General features: G+C 53.1%; 2 protein-coding genes across 3 annotated transcripts in view; one reads left to right on the forward strand and one right to left on the reverse strand.

The window, feature by feature from the left end:
* Positions 1 to 121: 121 nt before the first annotated feature.
* REXO4 (REX4 homolog, 3'-5' exonuclease) lies at positions 122 to 12,847 on the reverse strand. Of its 2 annotated transcripts, XM_003911141.3 has the most exons (8): positions 12,377 to 12,847; positions 9,610 to 9,956; positions 7,721 to 7,864; positions 7,248 to 7,441; positions 5,638 to 5,726; positions 2,825 to 2,899; positions 1,862 to 1,936; positions 122 to 1,136 (listed from the first exon to the last, which is right to left on the reverse strand). In XM_003911141.3, the coding sequence occupies exons 1-8, from the start codon at positions 12,599 to 12,601 to the stop codon at positions 1,017 to 1,019; spliced, it is 1,269 nt and encodes a 422-aa protein (XP_003911190.1). In that variant the 5' UTR covers positions 12,602 to 12,847; the 3' UTR covers positions 122 to 1,016. The 2 variants fall into 2 exon arrangements, with proteins under 2 accessions (XP_003911190.1, XP_009186183.1); XM_009187919.2 differs by lacking the exons at positions 7,248 to 7,441; positions 7,721 to 7,864 and having other exon boundaries at positions 9,610 to 9,778; positions 12,377 to 12,797.
* ADAMTS13 (ADAM metallopeptidase with thrombospondin type 1 motif 13) overlaps positions 12,770 to 19,621 on the forward strand; it is a 42,523-nt gene continuing 35,671 nt past the window's right edge. Inside the window, exons 1-4 of the mRNA XM_031654777.1 lie at positions 12,770 to 13,000; positions 17,153 to 17,302; positions 17,742 to 17,833; positions 18,984 to 19,147. Of these exons, the coding sequence (XP_031510637.1) occupies positions 12,978 to 13,000; positions 17,153 to 17,302; positions 17,742 to 17,833; positions 18,984 to 19,147 (429 nt within the window). The 5' untranslated portion in view covers positions 12,770 to 12,977. The remainder of the gene's footprint in view (positions 13,001 to 17,152; positions 17,303 to 17,741; positions 17,834 to 18,983; positions 19,148 to 19,621) is intronic.

Raw genomic sequence — 19,621 nt, forward strand, 5'->3', positions numbered from 1 at the left:
TGGCAAGACGCCGTGACTGGCCAGTGGGGTACTTAATTCTGCAGCCTCTATAGACCTTGCCCTGGACACGGAAGTCCTTCCAGACCATTCTAGATGAGAGTCAACACTGAGCCTCCATAGGTTCCATTCAAAGTAAACATCTGCATTTATTTTAAATCACGTCCTCGGTGCGTCTGCACCTTTTCTGTCCAGCTGTCAGGTGGCCCAATAACGCCTTGGACTCCATCCCCTCGTCAGTGCCACTGGCTGTTCCTGACTCTAGTTCCCAGGGGAGTCTCAAACCGGGGCCTAGCCAAGCAAGCCACTGGCTAGCGTCACATAGCTTCTCTAGCTCAAACAGCCCAAGGTCGGCAGATGTGCCGACCTCCAGGAATAACCGCGGTCACCGTGCCCAGGCGACACATCCTTGCACTATGGGAAGAAGCCTCTGCTGGGTGACCCACCAGCCAACCCTGGGCCAATTTAGATAAACACTCAAAGTCCAAACGGCCACAGGAAGCCCCTGATATAACACCTGCTGTGCCGGCCAGCCGTGTCTCAGGAGCTGACTGCAGACACCGGGTCTGGGCCCCTCAAGCCCAGTGGAGCTTGTTATGTCCCCTAAGACAAAGGAGGAAAATGGGGCCCACCAAGAGGAAGGTGCTGAGCACTTCACCCCAGGGTGAGTGGTCACTGAAGATGGGCGGTGACAGCACTGTACAAGCTGGTGACCCACAGGCCCCATCTTCGCCTCGCCAGGCAGTCAGCAGTTCGTAAAGCATGGCCAGGCATGCTCATGGCAGCCCCTGCTCCCCACCCCGACCATCCGGGTCCAAATACACATGGACAGTAAGACCAGGCCTCAGACCACAAAGTCAAGAGGAAGGGGGACGTTCTCAGTAGCACCACGCCATGCCCCTCTGCCATGATTCTGGAAAGGTTTCACCAGAGTAGACACTGTGGGGAGATGTGATCTGTCCCTGTGACTGGTCACATTGCCTCTGTAGCGGGGCAGCAGCAGCAGCCGGGCAGGGCTGCTAGGTGTCGTCACTGCAGTGGTCTGGAGCGGTCAGCAGGGGACGCCTGTCTCGGGCCATGCTCTCCCACTCCTTCTTCACCATGACGTACAGCCTCATTGCTGCCTGGGCATCCTGAATCTAGACGACACGAAACATCCCAGCAGGTGACAAGGCATAGCTGCGGCCCACGGTCAACCCCGCAATGACTGAGCCCTCCCACTAGCCACTCTGCTAGGGATGTACTGAGTGAGATGTGGACCCGGCCAAAAAATGTCACCAGGATGGGGAGGGAGGACACAACAGAAGCAGAGGGAGCAACGACCTGATGGTCCCCACACTTCTGTGACTCAGACCCCCCTTTCAGAAGAAAGGGGAACTGAAAGAGGAGAAGCAACAAACACGCTGCCTTTTTAGGTTTCTGAGTGCAGGGTGATGGCAGGCTGGGCGCCAGGCACGGGGCACAAGGACCAAGCAGACGGGCACGAAGGGCCCAAAGCACTGAGGCCACGCTGCAGGGAGTGACTGCTCCACAGAGGCGGAGCCAGCTGCTCAACAGGCCGGTCAGGGCAGGGCTGGAGGGCTGGGGTGGGAGGGCTTTGTAATTATTTGGCAACTTTTTCTCCAAATAATGAGAATGCAGTTCTTTTGTGTTGTGTTAAATTCGTTAAATGTGCATATTTAGAACTTAACCAAAATTCCATAACTCTGCTCTGCCATTTTTTTTTTTTTTTTGACCAATAGCCTCATAGGAAAAGTAGGTGCCCAGGCCCCTCCTCCCCCATGTCTGTGTCAGGTGACTCATGTCTGGTTCCTGGTGAGAAACCACCCCAAACCCCATGGACTGCCTCCCAGGACACACTCACCGAACAGTGCTCCGCCTGCTGGACCTGGAGCCCAAGGATCTTCTCTGAAAGTAGTCGCAGAGACGGCCTTCCACTCTGCAAAGGGGGAAGAGGCGGGGGGGCCGCTGCAGGCTCTGCCCACACAGGATCACTGCAGCCAGCAGGGAGGGGTCGGCTACTGAACCTCACCCAAGCGACCTACAGTTTGCCCCTCAGTGGAGGTGCTCATGGCACTTAGGGTGGCAGCCACCAGCTGCAACCTCTTTATAACATGATGGGCTGGTGATGCACCCCATCAGCCAATCAAGGGAGAGGGCCAGGGGAGGAGTCAGCATCCCCATCGCCCATCTTGAGGCCTCCCTGCTTATTTCAAGAGGGACAGCTCTGGTCAGGCACGGTGACTCTCACTTGTAATCTCAGCACTTAGGAGGCCAAGGAGGGCAGATCACTTGAGCCCAGGAGTTTGACAACAGCTAGGGCAACATAGCAAGACCCTATCTCCACAAAAAAATGAAAAAATCAGCCAGCGGTGGTGGCATATGCCTGCAGTCCCAGCTATTTCAGACGCTAAAGTGGAAGGACTGCCTGAGCCTGGGAGGCGGCAGTTACGGTGAGCCGAGATCATGCCACTGCACTCCAGCCTGGGTGACAGAGCAAGACCCTGACTAAAAAAAAAGAAAGGGGGGGGGGATGAAGAACAGCTGTGCCCTTGGCACCCTCTAGAGTAGATACGACAGTGGCACCAGGCCCTTAGTCAGTGACCCTGTTTCAGAGGTTAGAGTGGAAATAACTTGCCCTCTGTTACAATCATTTTTAAGGTCAGCAATTAGCAGAACTCTATTTTTAAACATTCCTTCTAGTTTTAAAGGTTAAAAGGAAAAACAAAAACCCTTTAACCAACAAGTCAGCCACCAGTGACCAGAAACAATGAAGTGACCAGCAAAACAGAAATATGGTATCTTGAGTCACACTCATTTTAAGTACCTTTACTTGACTCTTGAAAGGTTTATATTTCTGTGTGTCTCGAATCTTCTTTTTTGGATGATCAAGAAACAGTACCTAGAAAAAGAAAATATAATGATAATCATTTTCATTTTTGGTTTATAGTAGCAGAACCCCCTCCCCCCGCCACCTTTTACAAGTAACATCTTTGTGTGTGTGTGACATAGTCTTGCTGTCACCCAGGCTGGAATGCAGTGGCTCAATCTTGGCTGACTGCAACCTCCGCCTCCAGGTTTCAAGTGATTCTCCTGCCTCAGCCTCCCGAGTAGCTGGGATTACAAGTGCCCGCCACCACACCTGGCTGATTTCTGTATTTTTCAGTACAGACAGGGTTTTGCCATGTTGGCCAGGCTGGTCTCGGAACTCCTGACCTCAGGTGACCCACCTGACTCGGCCTCCCAAAGTGGTGGGACTACAGGTGTGAGCCACCGTGGCTGCCCTGCAAGTAACATCTTGTAGGGAATCCAAGCATGTCACACACACACAGAAACGAGGCATGGATACGAACTTAAACTCCATGAGGAAATTTATCACACTGACTTAAGCATCATGATGCCCAACAGTCAGAGACAATAAAAACAAAATCTTGAAATCAAGGAAGAAGGAGAAAAACAGTCAACAATTAACCAGCAACCAACTTTTTCCTATATTATACTTGTATTTTGAGTTGGTTCTGCACATCAGGAAGTTGGAAACAACACATTATAACAGCTCATCTTGCAATCTTAGCATGCAATCTTTTTTTTTTTTTTTTTTTTTTGAGACAAGAGTCTCGCTCTGTTTTCCAGGCTGGAGTGCAGTGGCGCGATCTCGGCTCACTGCAAGCACCGCCTCCTGGGTTCGCGCCATTCTCCTGCCTCAGCTTCCCGAGTAGCTGGGACTACAGGCGCCCACCACCGTGCCTGGCTAATTTTTTGTATTTTTTAGTAGAGACGGGGTTTCACCATGTTAGCCAGGATGGTCTTGATCTTCTGACCTCATGATCTTCTTGCCTCAGCCTCCCAAAGTGCTGGGATTACAGGCGTGAGCCACCGCACCCAGCCTCTTTTTTTTTTTTTTTTTTTTTTTGATAGGCTCTCACTCTGTCACCTGGGCTTCAGTGCTATGGGATAATCATGGCTCCCCGCAGCCTTGACCTCCTGGGCTCAACTGATCCTTCCACCCCAGCCTCCTGAGTAGCTGGGGCAACAGGCACACGCCACCACACCTGGCTAATTTAAAAATTTTTTTTTTTTTTTTTTTTTTTTTTTTCTGAGACGGAGTCTCGCTCTGTCTCCCAGGCTGGAGTGCAGTGGCGCAATCTCGGCTCACTGCAAGCTCCGCCTCCCGGGTTTACGCCATTCTCCTGCCTCAGCCTCCCGAGTAGCTGGGACTACAGGCACCCGCCACCGCGCCCGGCTAATTTTTTGTATTTTTAGTAGAGACGGGGTTTCACCGTGTTGACCAGGATGGTCTCGATCTCCTGACCTCGTGATCCTCCCACCTCGGCCTCCCAAAGTGCTGGGATTACAGGCGTGAGCCACAGCGCCCGGCCTAAAAATTTTTTACAGAGATGGGGTCTCCCTATGTTACTCAGGCTGGTCTCTAACTCCTGGCCTCAAGCAATCCTCCAGCCTCAGCCTCCCAAAAACCTGCGATTATAGACATGAGCCACTGTGTCTGGTCCTTAGCATAATCTTCAAGAAAGACTTAAACATGTGTTGCACAAGTTACCAGGGATGGAGCCAGAGTCAGGAGGGAAGGACAAGTTACCACAATGGCAGTCTCTGAGGGAATATGACAGGAGCACACAAGACTTTCTGTGAGGATATTGCCCGGGTGGTTCTCATCTCAGTTTCACCCTCTATAAACAAGCGTGAACACCTCTGGCATCTTTAATGGAGTCAAGAGATCTCTATAGTGCCATAACGGGAGCACCACAGCAAAAGCTGCTGCTTGACCATTAGCATCTCTGCCACTTCCTTCTGAACGGCTTCAAGCTCCTCACCACACCCAAGTGCTTCAAGCCGGTGGGCAGAGGTGAGAACTTAAGAAGTATCTCTCCCATCTAGCAGACTGGCCTCCCCACTGTTCCCACTGTGTCCTTTAAACCAACATCCAGGCATTTGGCCATAAACTCAAAGTGACCCCCACCCTGTTCTCCTGTAAATACACGCATACTCGCTCTGCCTGACTCTTCATTCCTGCCTCGGATGACCAGGGGATGGCGGGCTGCCCTCCCCACCCATGAGGCCTGCCCTGCCCAGGGTCTGTGTATGTCTTTGACCTTGTTTCCCACAGTGCTGGTGTCTGAATTTGCACCTTCCATCTGAACCGCCAGGGGCTGCCCCAGGCGGGATTTTCCTGGGATGCCAGGAAGAAGGCAAAGGCAAAGGCAAGCTCCCAGGGCCAGGGTGACGGTCAGGCAGGCGTAACCTGAACACCGGCCACAGGGCATCTGCCAGGATAAACTAGTTTCCTGCAGAGGGACCCTGGTCACGGATAGGACAACTGGGCATTAGGCCCTCCTCCAGGTAAAAGAGGTATCAGCACCTTCATTTCTTGTTAGGGTGGGATTGCCAGCTGCTCTGGTACGGGAACCCCAGTTTTGCTGGGGGCTCTCAAAACAAGAGCCTCGCATGGTTCCTAAAACACAGTAAGAACTCAGCACGTGGTATCTGATATTATTACCAAAGTATTCCCAACACAGGGCACAAACCCAACCATTTTAAAAAACTCCACAACACAGCACAAGGGGGTGAGTGAAACACGCACAGAGCAGGGGCAGGCCGAGTCCCCGGGAGGGAACCCAGTACCTTCAGGTCATTATGTAGAGCGTGTCCCACTAGAATTCTGCCCTTCAGCATCTCTGCCACTTCCTTCTGGACAACTTCAAGCTGTTCTCCTGGAAAATCAACACAAAGCAGCGGTTTTTTGCAACACACACATCACCATCATTCTTAGAGGAGGCAGCCCCGCTCCCACCTCTGGCCAGCCCTAAGACAAAGGGTCAGGCCAGCAATGCCACTGCGGAGGGTGACTCGAAGCCACCACACCCACCCACCCCCCTGGGAGAAGTGCCTTGCGGGCCCCTGGCAGGGGTGGCTGCGAGGACCACCTCTGAGGAGAGGAATAAAGTGCTCCTCACAGTCTGCAAAGTCGGCTCGTGGCTGGAGGAGAGCATATGTTGAGTGTAGGCACTGAGAAACTTTTAGAGCAGCCTGGCAGCGCGGTTCTACCTATTCAACCTCATAATTTACTTGACAATTTTCCTAATGGAAATAAAAACAAAACTGCCCCCACAAAAACGGGCACAGATGTGTTGCCCTAGACCCTGGGCTCCAGAGGCAGCCCTGCCTGCTTTTGGGGACCACCCCACCACCAATCCCACCTGTACCTCCCAAACAGGGCTTACTAGACCAAGGGTGGCCCGAGCCAAGTAGGACCAGCTAATTTTTTAAAAACATCTTTTAGAAGGCCAGGCGCGGTGGCTCATGCCTGTAATCCCAGCACTTTGGGAGGCCGAGGCGGGCAGATTACCTGAGGTTGGGAGTTCGAGACCAGCCTGACCAACATGAAGAAACCCTGTCTCTAGTAAATACAAAATTGGTAGGGCGTGGTGGCACATCCCTGTAATTCCAGCTACTCAGGAGGCTGAGGCAGGAGAATCGCTTGAACCCAGGAGGCAGAGGTTGCAGTGAGCCGAGATTATGCTATTGCACTTCAGCCTGGGCAACAACAGCAAAACTCCATCTCAAAAAAAAAAAAAAAAAGGCTGGGTGCGGTGGCTCAAGCCTGTAATCCCAGCACTTTGGGAGGCCGAGACGGGAGGATCACGAGGTCAGGAGATCGAGACCATCCTGGCTAACACGGTGAAACCCCATCTCTACTAAAAAAATACAAAAAAATAGCCAGGCGAGGTGGAGGGCACCTGTAGTCCCAGCTACTCGGGAGGCTGAGGCAGGAGAATGGCGTGAACCCGGGAGGCGGAGCTTGCAGTGAGCTGAGATCCGGCCACTGCACTCCAGCCTGGGTGACAGAACGAGACTCCGTCTCAAAAAAAAAAAAAATTTTTTTTAGAAACAAGGTCTCGCTATGTCGTCCAGGCTGGACTTGAATTCCTGGGCTCAAGCAATCTTCCCTTCTTGGGCTCCTGAGTAGCTGGGACTACAGGCACGAGCCACCATGCCCGGCTACTGGCCTGGTCTTCAAGTCGGTGGACAGGAGGCAATGAAGTGCAAGGCAGAAATGGGTGTAAAGCCGTCTAAGGATGCCCTTTGTATTTGAAACCCCATCGCCCCAAGAGGAGACAAGACGCATCGAAACTAGCTACAGTGAGTGTCTCAGAAGCAAAAGGGAACAAAAGGGAGAAAATGCATCCAGTTACAACTTTCCCTTCTAAGTTCCTGAGCTGCAGATGACATACCCTGCTTGAGGTTCTCAGGCCGAATCCCACTGACCGCTGTCCTATAGTCCGTCACGGGCTCGGTTGGTTTGACGTACTTATCATAAACGCACTTCCCATACTGGTTCACGATGGACACACGGGCGGCCACGCTGTCCTCCCCCTTAGGGCCCACGCCCACCATCTCACAGTCCAAGGCTAAGGCTCTTGTCAGGCTGAAGGGTAACCAAAGGCTCTAGTTTAATAAACACGGCAGGACACAGGGCTCCAGGTCAGAGCCCCAGGGATCCACGGACTAAGTGTCAGCAAGCTCTCTGCCCCGCACTCATTTGCACCCACGTGACAAGCTCTGTGTGCTCCTGGTTCTTAGCAGGACCCTGGGAGGTGCTTGCTCCATTCACCTCGGGGAGAGGAAAGTATCCTCTTCCTTGAAGAAGCCCCGCCCTCTACGGCTAAGCATCCCCAGCAGAGCCCGCTCCCTGAGACCAGCATACCCGCCGAAGGCCTGCTCTTTCACGAGGCTGAGGCTGACGCTGCCCTCGCTCTGACCCAACTGTTTCCTCGCTATCTTGGCCGCCTCTGGACCTATGGCAGCTTCGATATCCGCCGGGTCCACGTCGTCAAACCAGATGTCTTCCCTAAAAGGCAAAGGTAACAAGCTGATCACCAGAAGAGCCTAGTGCAACTGGCAGGGCGGGGCTGTGCGGCTGACTGTGCAGGTGAGTGGGGCGATGGCACAGCCTGCCTCTCCCACAGGCTGGCCCCAGACACCCCGACCGTGGCCCTGCTGCTTCTGCTATTTTGATTATCTTGACATTTTCCTTTTTTTTTTTTTTTTTTGAGATGGAGTCTCACTGGGTCACCCAGCCTGGAGTGCAGTGGCACGATCTTGGCTCACTGCAACTTTTGCCTCCCAGGTTCAAGCAACTCTCTTGCCTCAGCCTCCCTAGTAGCTGGGATTACAGGCGCCCACTACCACGCTTGGCTAATTTTTTGTATTTTTAGTAGATATGGGGTTTCGTCATGTTGGCCAGGCTGGTCTTGAACTCCTGACCTCAAGTGATCCGCCCGCCTCGGCCTCCCAAAGAGCTGGGATTACAGGTGTGAGCCACAGTGCCTGGCCTCATCTCTTTTCTAATTAGAAAATACACTCATTATTTAAGATTTAGGAACACAGACAAGCACAAAGAATATAAAACAGAAACATATAACCCACCGCCCAGGTGTAATGAGTGCTAGCATTTTAATTATGAAAGGAACAGGTTCATTATCAAACACTTAGGAAACACAGACAGACACGATGCCTGTAAGATGGAAACACAGAACCCTTTGCCCTCCATACTCGGATGCTCACGCAGGTACATAACACCTGCCTGGGGAATCTGTCTCTTAGGCTAAGGTTAAATGTCATTTCCTTAGAAAAGCCCTTCCTGGACCCACTGAATGGACACGTCCCCCGTGTCCCAGGCTCCCAACACCTTCTCCTCACCAGATTTATCCTGACCACACTTAGGCAACAGCTGTGGTTACAGTCTGTCTACTGCACTTGACAATAAGCCTCAAGAGGAAAGAGCGGGCCCGCCTCACTGAACTCTATCCCAGACAACCTGCCTAGCACAACACAGGGAGGCCCCCAAATGGCTCCTTCCTCAGCCGTCAGCGACCATGCCCTGAACACCCAGGTAACACGAAGCCAGCTGTGACTTACGAACACGTCACCTCCAGTTGAACCATTCAGAGATAGCCACTGACTCCTGGTCCACCCCACGTGGATGGCCAGCACAGGGTTTATTCTTTTAACTTTTTTTTTTTTTGAGTCTCGCTCCATCACCCGGGCTGGAGGCAGAAGTGCAATCACAGCTCACTGCAGCCTCGACCTCCTGGGATCAAGTGATCCTTCCACCTCGGCCTCCTGAGGAGCTGGGACCACAGGCAACAGGCACCACACCTGGCTCCATCACAGTGTTGAAGTAATTACCAGGCACTGAGCCAAGAGAGCCAACCTCGCAATCTCCTTGTGACGCCACCAGGACTAACACAAGGCACAGAGGACGTCAGAAACTTGCTCCAAGCCACCCAACTGGTGAGAAGCAGGGACAGGCCTCATAGTCGGGTCTTTCTGGCTTTAGCATGCTTTCCTTCCACACACGTGTACTGGCACCCACTAAATGCTGAGCTCTGCTCAACGCCTGGAAGAAGCAGGCCCTGCCTTATCATGCCCACACTCTAGGGGAATACAAGTAACAGCAAGTAAACAAGGAACAGACGACATCAGGGTAAGGTAATGGCGAGACTGCGGTGAGGCCACCAGCCTCCATAAGGAGGCAGGCCTTGGTGAAGTCGCTGCGCCTCAGTTCTCAGAGCTGAGGTGGCCGATACTTACTCGGTGGGTGGGGCCGGGGCTGCCTCCTCAGCTTTCCGCTTCTTATGCTTGATGTCCCCCCGTTCTGGAACAATATCACTATTTGTCCTTTCCTTGGTTCCTTTCTTAATGTGCTCTGCTCCACTGGCCTTGCTGCGAGGTACTGGCGCCTTCCCGTCCATCTTGGAGCCTGAAGGAACAGAGCCCCTGCTGGCCTCTTGCTCTTTTCCTGCTGGCATCTCCTCTCCCTTCACTTGAGGTGAGGTCTCTTTTTTGTTCTGCTGGATAATTTTGGGCTTCTTTTTGGAACCCATCTGAGAGATGACAAGAGGCTTTTCTGGGGTCTGAGATTTCTGCTTCAGCAGCCACTGGGACCCAAAATAAAATACATGCTACATTTGAATTTGGAAATTACACACAGCAGATTGAAAAAAAAACTTACGTGTGTATGCATATACACACATATACACTAATCACGTCTATACAATTCCCATCCGCATCACTGAAATTCATTTTCAAATGGTTTGGAAAAAGCTTTCTCATTCTCATGAGTCACTTGTGGTGAAATGCTGTTTCTTTGCTTATCTTATTATAATGCATTTTACGCCTGCTCCTTCAGGCATACAAAATTTCAAACTCATTCCACACCTTAGGTACCTGTTGAGTGGCTGGCTGGACACCGCAGACCACTTCCCTTTTTTAGTTTATCTAGAAAGAATTTTGGAGTTAACTTCCCTCACAGCTTGGGCCAACACCCCGCTACACAGAAATCACCTTTTTTTTTTTTTTTCTTTTTTTACAAGATTCCCTGGTTTGCTACTGCTGTGAAGGTCTCAGGGAGGTGGGCGGTGTGATAAACAAAAAGAACAGCTTCTGTCCAGCTGGAGTGGCTGAAGAACTGCTGGCAGCCACAGCTTGGCCGTCACCCAAGCAGAGGCTCCTGCGGTCTTAGAGCCTAGCTTCCTCCCTGTGTTCAAATCCCCAGCTGCAGTGGGCTCCACCACAGTGCGATGATGAGGCGGGTGTTACTTACCTGTTCCCGTGATAGGTAAAGAACTGAAGGGCTGACTTTCTTGGATGAATTAGAAAAAACTCAAAAGTTTCCCTACAGCAAACATCCCTTCCATTCACTTATTTTGCTCTTCTTCCTTGGGAGAAGAGTTGGTGTTCAAGAAATCCCACAGAACCCTGAGGCTGCCCATGGGAATTTGACTGGTCCCGTGTGTCAATACAGGAAAATCATTAGGAAAGCCTGCACTGAGATATTGTGCAGAGTATTAGGAGGTTCAAGAAGCATTCGGGGAGGCTGAGGTGGGAGGAGTGCTTGAACCAGGAGTTGAAGACCAGCCTGGGCAACAAAGTGAAACCCCATCTGTATTAGCTCATTGTGCATTGCTAGAAAGGAATACCTGTGTTTGGTAATTTATAAAGAAAACGGGTTTATTTAGCTCATGGTTTTGCAGGATGTACAAGAAGCATGGTGCCAGCATCTGCTTCTGGTGAGGCCGCAGGAAGCTTCCCATCATGGTGTAAGGTGAAGGGGGAGCAGGTGTGTCGCATGGTCAGAGAGCAAGAAAGGTGCTAGGCTCTTTTAAAACAACCAGCCCTCGAATGAACTAGCAGAGTGAGAATTTGATGATGAAAGTGTCCACCTCACAGTCTTATTGTGGGGATTGCAACACACATGGCATAGAGCACATGGCAGAGTGCACATTTTAGGAGCTCAATTAATATTTATTTCAAGACCGTAAGTGTTGCTAGAACCCTCTCTATCACATGTCTGCTATCTGCTTTTCACCTATATACAGGGATCTTCTTTCTCCCTGTCTTGCTACACAGACCAGCGTGTTCTTTTGTTGTTGTTTGAGATGGAGTCTCACTGTCGCCCAGGCTGGAGTGCTGTGGCACATTCTCCGCTCACTGCACCTCTGCCTCCCGGGTTCAAGTGATTCTCCTGTCTCAGCCTCCCTAGTAGCTGGGACTACAGGCGCGCGCCACCATGCCCAGCTAATTTTTTGGTATTTCTAGTAGAGACAGGGTTTCACCATATTGGCCAGGCTGGTCTCCAACTCCTGACCTCAGGTGATCTGCCCCCCTCGGCCTCCCAAAGTGCTGGGATTACAGGCGTGAGCTGCCGGGCCCAGCCACGAGTGTGTTCTTTTTGCTGTCCTTGGGTGGTTCATCTGGTTTCGGGATTTTTTTTTTTTGAGACGGAGTTTCACTCTGTTGCCCAGGCTGGAGTGCAGTGACATGATCTCGGCTTACTACAGCCTCTGCCTCCCGGGTTCAAGCGATTCTTCTGCCTCAGCCTCCCCGAGTAGCTGCGCTGGCGCGCGCCATCACACCAAGCTAATATTTTTTGTATTTGTTTAGTAGACATGGGTGTTCACCATGTTGGCCGGGCTGGTCTCGAACTCTTGACCTCGGGGGATCCGCCCGCCTCGGCCTTCCAAAGTGCTGGGATTACAGGCGTGAGGCCCCGCGCCCGGGCTGCTTTCGGGATTTCAAGCTAAATTTCTCTTTGTAAAACCTATTCCAGTTAGTTCATTATGCAAAAGGTACAAGGGTTTATCTCTGCTTTTTTGTACTTGAAATAATTCATCAATTTTATGCAAACAAGTTCGAGACCTTCCTCAACAGGCCACCTTTCTTGTGAAAAGATGTTTACAAGATTTCGATTCAAATCTGCCTTTACAGGTCCTTTTTGGGGCTACCCAAGTCTTTCCCTCCGTCGCGTTCTGCGGGAATGAGCTGCGCAGGGCTCCGCCCGGGCCCGCTCAAGCCTCACCTCTTGCAGCGCCTTCCAGTTTTGAGAAAAGTCTTCTGGTGCCTTTGGAGGTCGCACCACAACACCGGGGCCGCTTCCTGGCTTCTTGCTTACTTCCTGCGCCTTGCTTTTCCAAAATCTTTTTTTCTTCTTGTTTTTCTTCCGAGTGAGCGTCTTGACAGGACCCGGCTTAGCCACCGGGCTGCTCGGGGCGCGCCTGGAGGCGGGGACCTTCGCCTTCACCATCCTGCTGCGGTCCAGCGCCTGGGCCGGCGGCCACCCGAGACCCTGGCCTCCCCGGGCCCGCCGCCGCGGCAGCACAAGGGCCTGCCCAGGCCAGGCCGAAACACACTCACGGCAGCGACCCGGCCCAGGAAAAGGCTCCGGAAGAGACCCCGCACGCGTCCAGCATGCCTCAGGGCGCACGCTCCAGTTCCCGGAAGTGCTCGTCTCTCCGCAACCGGCTGGAAACCCTGCCCCCGCCTCTGGTTCCGCGCAGCCTGGGCGGTTCGCCCGCACCGGACTTGGGCCGCCGTCTTAGCCAGCGGCATCCGGGGTCATCGACCTCGAGTTTGAATGGGCAAGCCGAGGACCTCCCCAAGATCCGGGATGGGGATGAGAGATGCGGACGCCACAAGGGAACTGGTGGGCCGCTGTGTGTGTAGCACCGGGTGGGGCAGCAGCGCGTGGGGGCACTGGGCGGTTGGGCTAGTGAGAGCCGGGCTTGGTCCCTGGACTGCGTCCTGGACTCTCGGGCCTTTCCCGCCTTGGGCTGCTCCACGCTTAGCCTCACAGCGGCTCATCTTCTATATACAGTGGGGAAACTGAGGCCCAGGCACGGGGAGGAGTTCCCGCCAGTTTACTGTGAAGCAGGAGGAGCCGCAGACAAGAAACCCTCAGACACTGAATTGTAGAAGGAAAGGGCTTTATTTAGCTGGGAGCATCTGCAGACTCAGGTCTCCAAAAACCGAGCTCCCCGAGTGTGCAATTCCTGTCCCTTTTAAGGGCTTACAACTCTAAAGGGGTCCGTGTGAGAGGGTCGTGATGATTGAGCAAGCAGGGGGCACGTGACTCGGGGCTGCATGCACCGGTAATCAGAAAGCAACAGAACAGGACAGGGATTTTCACAATGCTTTTCCATACGTCTGAAATCTATAGATAACATAACCAGTTAGGTCAGGGGTCGATCTTTAACCAGGCCCAGGGCGCAGCGCCAGGCTGTCTGCCTGTGGATTTTATTTCTACCTTTTAGTTTTTACTTCTTTCTTTGGAAGCAGAAATTGGGCATAAGACAATATGAGGGGTGGTCTCCTCCCTTAACCTCTGTCTCCTGGGTTCAAGTGATTCCCCTGCCTCAGCCTCCTGAGTAGCTGGGATTACAGGTGCACGCTACCATGCTCTGCTCATTTTTGTATTTTTAGTAGACCTGGGGTTTCGCCATGTTGGCCAGGCTGTCTCAAACTCCTGACCTCAAGTGATCCATCTGCCTTGGCCTCCCAAAGTGCTAGTATTACAGGTGTGAGCCACTGTGCTCAGCTGGGAGTGGATAGATTTGATGTGCATGTGTAACAGGCAAAGGTTGATGGAGTAACAGGGAAGTGAGGCTCCTAGGATTTTGGTCTGAGCAACTGGGTGTGGCCATTTATCATCTCAATAAATGTCTGCGGGAGGCAGGGTGAAGTATGGGAGCGGAGCCATGAGCTCCTTTTCACACTTGCTGAGTTTGAATGGGCAGTCACCAACAGACATGTCTAATCAGCAGCAGGATCTAAGATTCCTAAGCTTAGGGAAGGGTCAGTGCTGGAGATGTAGTTTGGAAATTGTCAGCATATAATTAGTGTTGAAACCATGAGCCTGGGTTAGTTCATCCAAGGAGAGAGTACCACTATAGGGAGTGAAGGGCTAAGGCCAGATAACAGGTGCTTGGGGCTCTCCAGGGGCGAAGCAGCAGAGGAGGCTGAGGGGGAGCAGTCAATGTTGTGGGAGGAGAGGTGGATATGAGTGGCATTAGAGAATCCAGGGGGAGAATAAACCACATCAGATGCTGCTGAGAGGCTGAGAAAGACGAGGACAGAGAGATGGGAACCAGATATGGCACTGAGATTGTCAACAAGTCCACTGAAAAGGATTTTCTTTTTTTTTCTTTTTTTTTTTGAGACGGAGTCTTGCTCTGCTACCCAGGCTGGAGTGCAGTGGTGTGGTATCAGTTCACCACAATCTCCACCTCCTGGGTTCAAGCAATTCTTCTGCCTCAGCCTCCTGAGTAGCTGGGACTACAGGTGCACGCCACCATGCCTGGCTAATTTTTGTATCTTTTTTTTTTAGATGAAGTTTTGCTTTGTCACCCAGGCTGGAGTGCAATGGCGCAATCTCGGCTCACCGCAACCTCCACCTCCCAGGTTCAAGTGACTCTTCTGCCTCAGCCTCCCAAGTAGCTGGGATTACAGGCATGTGCCACCATGCCCGAATAATTTTGTACTTTTAGTAGAGATCGGGTTTCTCCATGTTGGCCAGGCTGGTCTCGATCTCTAGACCTCAGGTGATCCACCTGCCTAGGCCTCCCGAAGTGTTGGGATTACAGGCGTGAGCCACCACACCTGGCCTAATTTTTGTATTTTTAGTAGAGATGGGGTTTCACTATGCTGGCCAGGCTGATCTCAAACTCCTGACCTTGTGATCTGCCTGCCTCAGCCTCCCAAAGTGCTGGGATTACAGGCATGAGCCACCGCACCCGGCCCGGGTTTTCTTTTTAAAAAAGGAAAAAAAACTTTGTTCCAGCAGTTTACAAACCAGGGCGATGCAGCCTTCTGTGCAAAGGTGCATTCCAGAGAACGAAGAAAGAGGTTGTCTTTTGTAGAGAACTTCTGCTCAGGTTCCCACTTTGGTCCACTTAAGCAAATGAGGAAGGCACACTTGCTTAGTTCTCACTGGTTAATACTTGCTGAGCTCAGATTGGTTGATGTGGGTCACAGTCGATGGGTTGATTCTGGTGGCATAAATAGGAACAGACAGCTATGAAACCATCCCAGAGGTAAGCGAGAGTGGGGGCTTTCCAGGAATGCAGAATGTGTGTGTGACCCTAGTCAGCAAATGGCTTCTAGGTCCTACTTTGAATTTAGACCCAGTTAGTGACTTGGGAACCATCATGAAGGATTAGCTCTTTCAGGGTTCACAAAGTTATTGGTGACCTTTTAAAGATTAATTTCAGTGGGATATGGGAATTGGAGGCAAGGAAGTGGAGATAGCTACTGAAAATAATGTTTCCAAGTTCTTAAAGAAAGGCAGAAACAGGGCTATGGTGGGAGGACAGTGCGGGTCAAGGGGAGGTTGTTGATTGTAAGCAAGAGACACCAGAGTGCCTGGATGTGGTGGGGCTCATGCCTGTAATCCCAGCACTTTGGGAGGCCGAGGCGGTCAGCTCACCTGAGGTCAGGAGTTTGAGACCAGCTTGGCCAACATGGCAAAACCCCACCTCTACTAAATATACAATAACTAGCCAGGCGTGGTGGCAGGCACCTGTAATCCCAGCCACGAGGGAGGCTGAGGCAGGAGAATCACTTGAACCTGGGTGATGGAGGCTGCAGTGAGCTGAGATCGTGCCAGTGCACTCCAGCCTGGGTGACACAGCAAGACTCTGTCTCAAAAAACAAAAACCAAAAAAGAGACAGCAGAGTCATGTATGCTGATGGGGTGAGCCAGGTACTAGGATCTCGACATCTAAGCATGCCCCCTTCTCCAAGAGCCTCCTTACGTTCCTGCATAGAAGCACACCCTCCCCTCCAGCCCCCCATTCCTTTATTCTGCTGTATTTTTCTCCATGACACTTACCACCTTTGAACAGACTACATACACAACACGTGTTTGTCTAGCAACTGTGCTGTCTGGCTCTCTTTCCTAGAATTTAAGCTGTGAGAGGCTGACGCTGCTGTCTGCCTGGCTCGTGGCTGCTTTCCTGGTGTCTAGCACAGAGCCTGGCCTGTTTCAGGGGCTCAGTGAAACATTTGTTGGCTGAAGGAATGAATGAATGGCTCTAGCAGAGGGACAGAAACTAACGATGCAGGAGAAGAGAGCTGGGAAGGGATCCAGAGCCAGGGCCTGGCAGGGAGTGTAGGTGCGTCCTCCCTGATTGCAGAGGAGGAGAGAGGCTACACTTTGAGGGGTGGAAACACAAGGTGTATCCCCCTGATGGTCATCAGCTTGTGCGGCTGTGTGGGTGTGAGGGGTGTAAAAGAGTGGTTTGGAGCATGTGAAGAGAGCCTTCCAGGAGGTGAGGGGGATTGCCAGGCGGTTTGTGATGATGCCGAGATCTGGTGCTATGCAGCCTGCTTCTGCGACTCTCCCCATCAGGCACAGGCACAGAGTAGGCGGAGAGTTGAGCCAGAACCGCGATGTCTTTTGCACAGCCTTTCATCTGTCAGATGGGAGCGGGGACCCCAGAGAGAGAGCCAGCCCAAGGTCCTGGCATCCTCGTGAACCCCCGTCTGCGGGTTTCTGGTCCAGTGTCCCTTCTAGATGGCTAGGCCTCCTCTGAGGAGGTGGGTGTGCACATCCGGAGAGCTCTCTGGAGTGCAGGACTGGGCTGCAGGGTACCCTGAACTGCAGCCATCTTAGAGCAAGGTCCAGGCTGCAGCAGGAGGAGCTGCAGGCCGCCCACCCTAGCCACGGCCCCTGCCCTGGCAGGAAGCTTCCAAGAGTAAACACTGCCTAATCGTCCCGCCCAGCAAGCAGGCCTGTCCATTCCACGCTGGCCAGATTCCCAGTCACCAAGGCCCCCTCTCACTCCGCTCCACTCTGCAGGCTGGCTCTCCTGAGGATGCGCCAGCGTCACCCCCGGGCAAGATGCCCTTCCCTCTGTGTGGCCGGAATCCTTGCCTGTGGCTTTCTCCTGGGCTGCTGGGGACCCTCCCATTTCCAGCAGGTGGGCGCATTTGCAGGAGCGGGGGTATTGTGGGAGCCTCTTGGTGGGGTATTCTGACCTACCTGGGGCGAGGGGAGTGCCAAACAGCTGACTACATCAGCTCTGGGGTTTGCGCTGGGCAGGGAAGTCTGCACTTGGGGTTTTGGGGGATGAAGTGTGCTCACTGAAGAGGGAGTCGGTGTCTCAGTACGACCTGCTCATCCAGTGAAGCTGAACAGACAGATACTAGTTTGTCCCAAACTATGTGGGTTGCTCTTCTCTGGAATGCGCGATCTGCCGGAAATGCCGCCGCTGCCGGGCAAGCGTCGCAAGCCGCCGTGTTTTGCCTGTTGATTCTCGCAAGTGGCGGATTTTGCGCGGCCGGGTGGATTTTGCCAGCTGGTCTCAGCCCCGGATCAAGTGATCCCCCTCCCACCTCTGCCAGTCTCTCCAAGTGTTAGGATTACAGGCGTGAGCCACTGCACCCAGCCCCATCCACTCCCTTTTGCTCCTGGCTTTCTTTCAGGCATTGGAGCCACAGGCTGTGTCTTCTTACTTGAGCTCTGGTGCTCCCTTAAAAGGTACTTGTCCTGGTGTCTTCTCTCCCAGGGAAGTTTCTCAGGACTTTCAAGGGGTATCTCACCATTGAGTCAGTGGTCTGGGATTTTTGGTGGATCTGGCAGGAGAAGGTCAGAGAAGCTGCTGTCACCCCTGTTAATTAACTCTGTTACTTCCTGCCAAGTTGATAAAAACTGGTCTGGATGTTCCAGCCAGGCCAGGGTTCTAACCCTAGCTTCTGTTAAATGTCACAAGGGAACGGTCACCGATTGGCTGGCCCCTTCTGCCCCATGGCCTCTGCTGAGCTGGCTGGTTTTCAGGAGCTCTTGGGGTTTCTGGCTGTGGATGTAAATATTTATTCCTTCTGTGGGAAACAAGATAGGTGCTGGCTCAGGCTCCCTCCTAAGGCCATGGATTTCCTTATGATAAAGGCCTGTCCCCGTTGCCCACAGGCCCTGTGTGTGACCGTCTCCGGGTGTGAGCCCCCTTCCCAGTAGGGCCATTGACAACTTGACTAACGGCTGATGGGGGCCAGAGGCAGGTGGGCTAGTGGTCGGGGGAATGGGAGGGCAAGGCCCACCTTGTGACCTGGTTCTTTGTGGTCTAGGCCAGATGCACACTGACCAGTGCCTGGGGCCATCCTGGGGGGCTGGATGCAGCTGATGCTGTCTGGGTATCCCATAGCCTGGGTCCTTCTAGCTCCGCCGCTCCTGAGGGACTGGGAGATCATTGCCCAGGGTCCCTGGCCCTCTAAGGGCTCCCTTGGGAGGGGACCATGAGGGCTGGCCTGGGCCCCTGCTTCCCAAGAGACCACCGGGTTCCACTTGTGTTCAGTTTCCTGTTGCGGTCCATGATGTTACTCATGAAACACCTGTGCCCAGAGCAGGGTCCAGGAGGCAGGGCAGGGGCTTTCCCCTTTGGGCAGAGCCACCAGGGCAGTAGGAAGCTTGTCTTGATGGGGTGACCTAAAGGACGCCGTAGCCCAACAGCTCCTCCTGGGCCCTGCCCTTTGCATGCCCAGTCACTAATGGGGTCCAGCTCTTGGGGTGGGGTGACACACAATGTCTTGACTTCGGAAGGCCATCCTTCCAAGACCCGCCAGCCTCTCTCCTGTTAGCTTTCCACTACTTGCTTTCTAGAACCATTGCCCTCTGCTCTCCCCTGCCCCTCCAGGCCACCCTCCCTCCCCCGGCTTCCAGAGGCAGAGGCAGAGGCAGAGGCAGAGGCGGGCTGCAGGCAGCATCCTACACCTGGAGCTGCTGGTGGCCGTGGGCCCCGATGTCTTCCAGGCTCACCAGGAGGACACAGAGCGCTACGTGCTCACCAACCTCAACATCGTGAGTGCCCCCACGGGAGCGACCTCCAGGGATGGCGCTGGCCTGTGCAGGTCCCCATGGCCAGGGCTGGTGACCAGTGTCTGTGGGCTAGTGTATCTGGTGGTCTGAATACAGTGGGTTAAACTCAGGTAGAATGGCTCGGGGCTCTTCCTCTTCTCCCTCCCTCCCCTGGGTGGAGGTGGGTGAGGTCCCACACCCCCTCTCAGCTCCATAGCACACGCACACCCTGCAGCCTCTCGCTACTCAAATCCCTTCGTCTGGGGCCACCTTCAAGCCTGGCCTCTTCCTCAGTATCCATTTGACCCCCAGGAGGCTCAGCTAACACAACCCTGGCAAACGGGGTGTGGGCTGCTCACACTGCCCTCTGTACCCCAACCCTGCCCTCTCTCCTTCTCTCGTCCCCTACTCAGGGTGGCGAGGACAGGTCACCAGTCTGAAGTCTAAACAGAGACTGCTGGCAAAGGAGATGGCCAC

Source organism: Papio anubis, chromosome 13 (assembly GCF_008728515.1).
Source record: "Papio anubis isolate 15944 chromosome 13, Panubis1.0, whole genome shotgun sequence".
NCBI lineage: Eukaryota > Metazoa > Chordata > Mammalia > Primates > Cercopithecidae > Papio > Papio anubis.

Excerpts from the sequence above, each read along its gene's own strand:
- REXO4 (XM_003911141.3), bottom strand. The coding sequence starts at position 12,601 with ATGGTGAAGGCGAAGGTCCCCGCCTCCAGGCGCGCCCCGAGCAGCCCG. Across the intron at positions 5,727-7,247 it reads GCCTGAGAACCTCAAGCAGG|GAGAACAGCTTGAAGTTGTC; the intron begins GTATGTCATCTG and ends TTGATTTTCCAG. Across the intron at positions 1,137-1,861 it reads AGCAGGCGGAGCACTGTTCG|ATTCAGGATGCCCAGGCAGC; the intron begins GTGAGTGTGTCC and ends CGTGTCGTCTAG.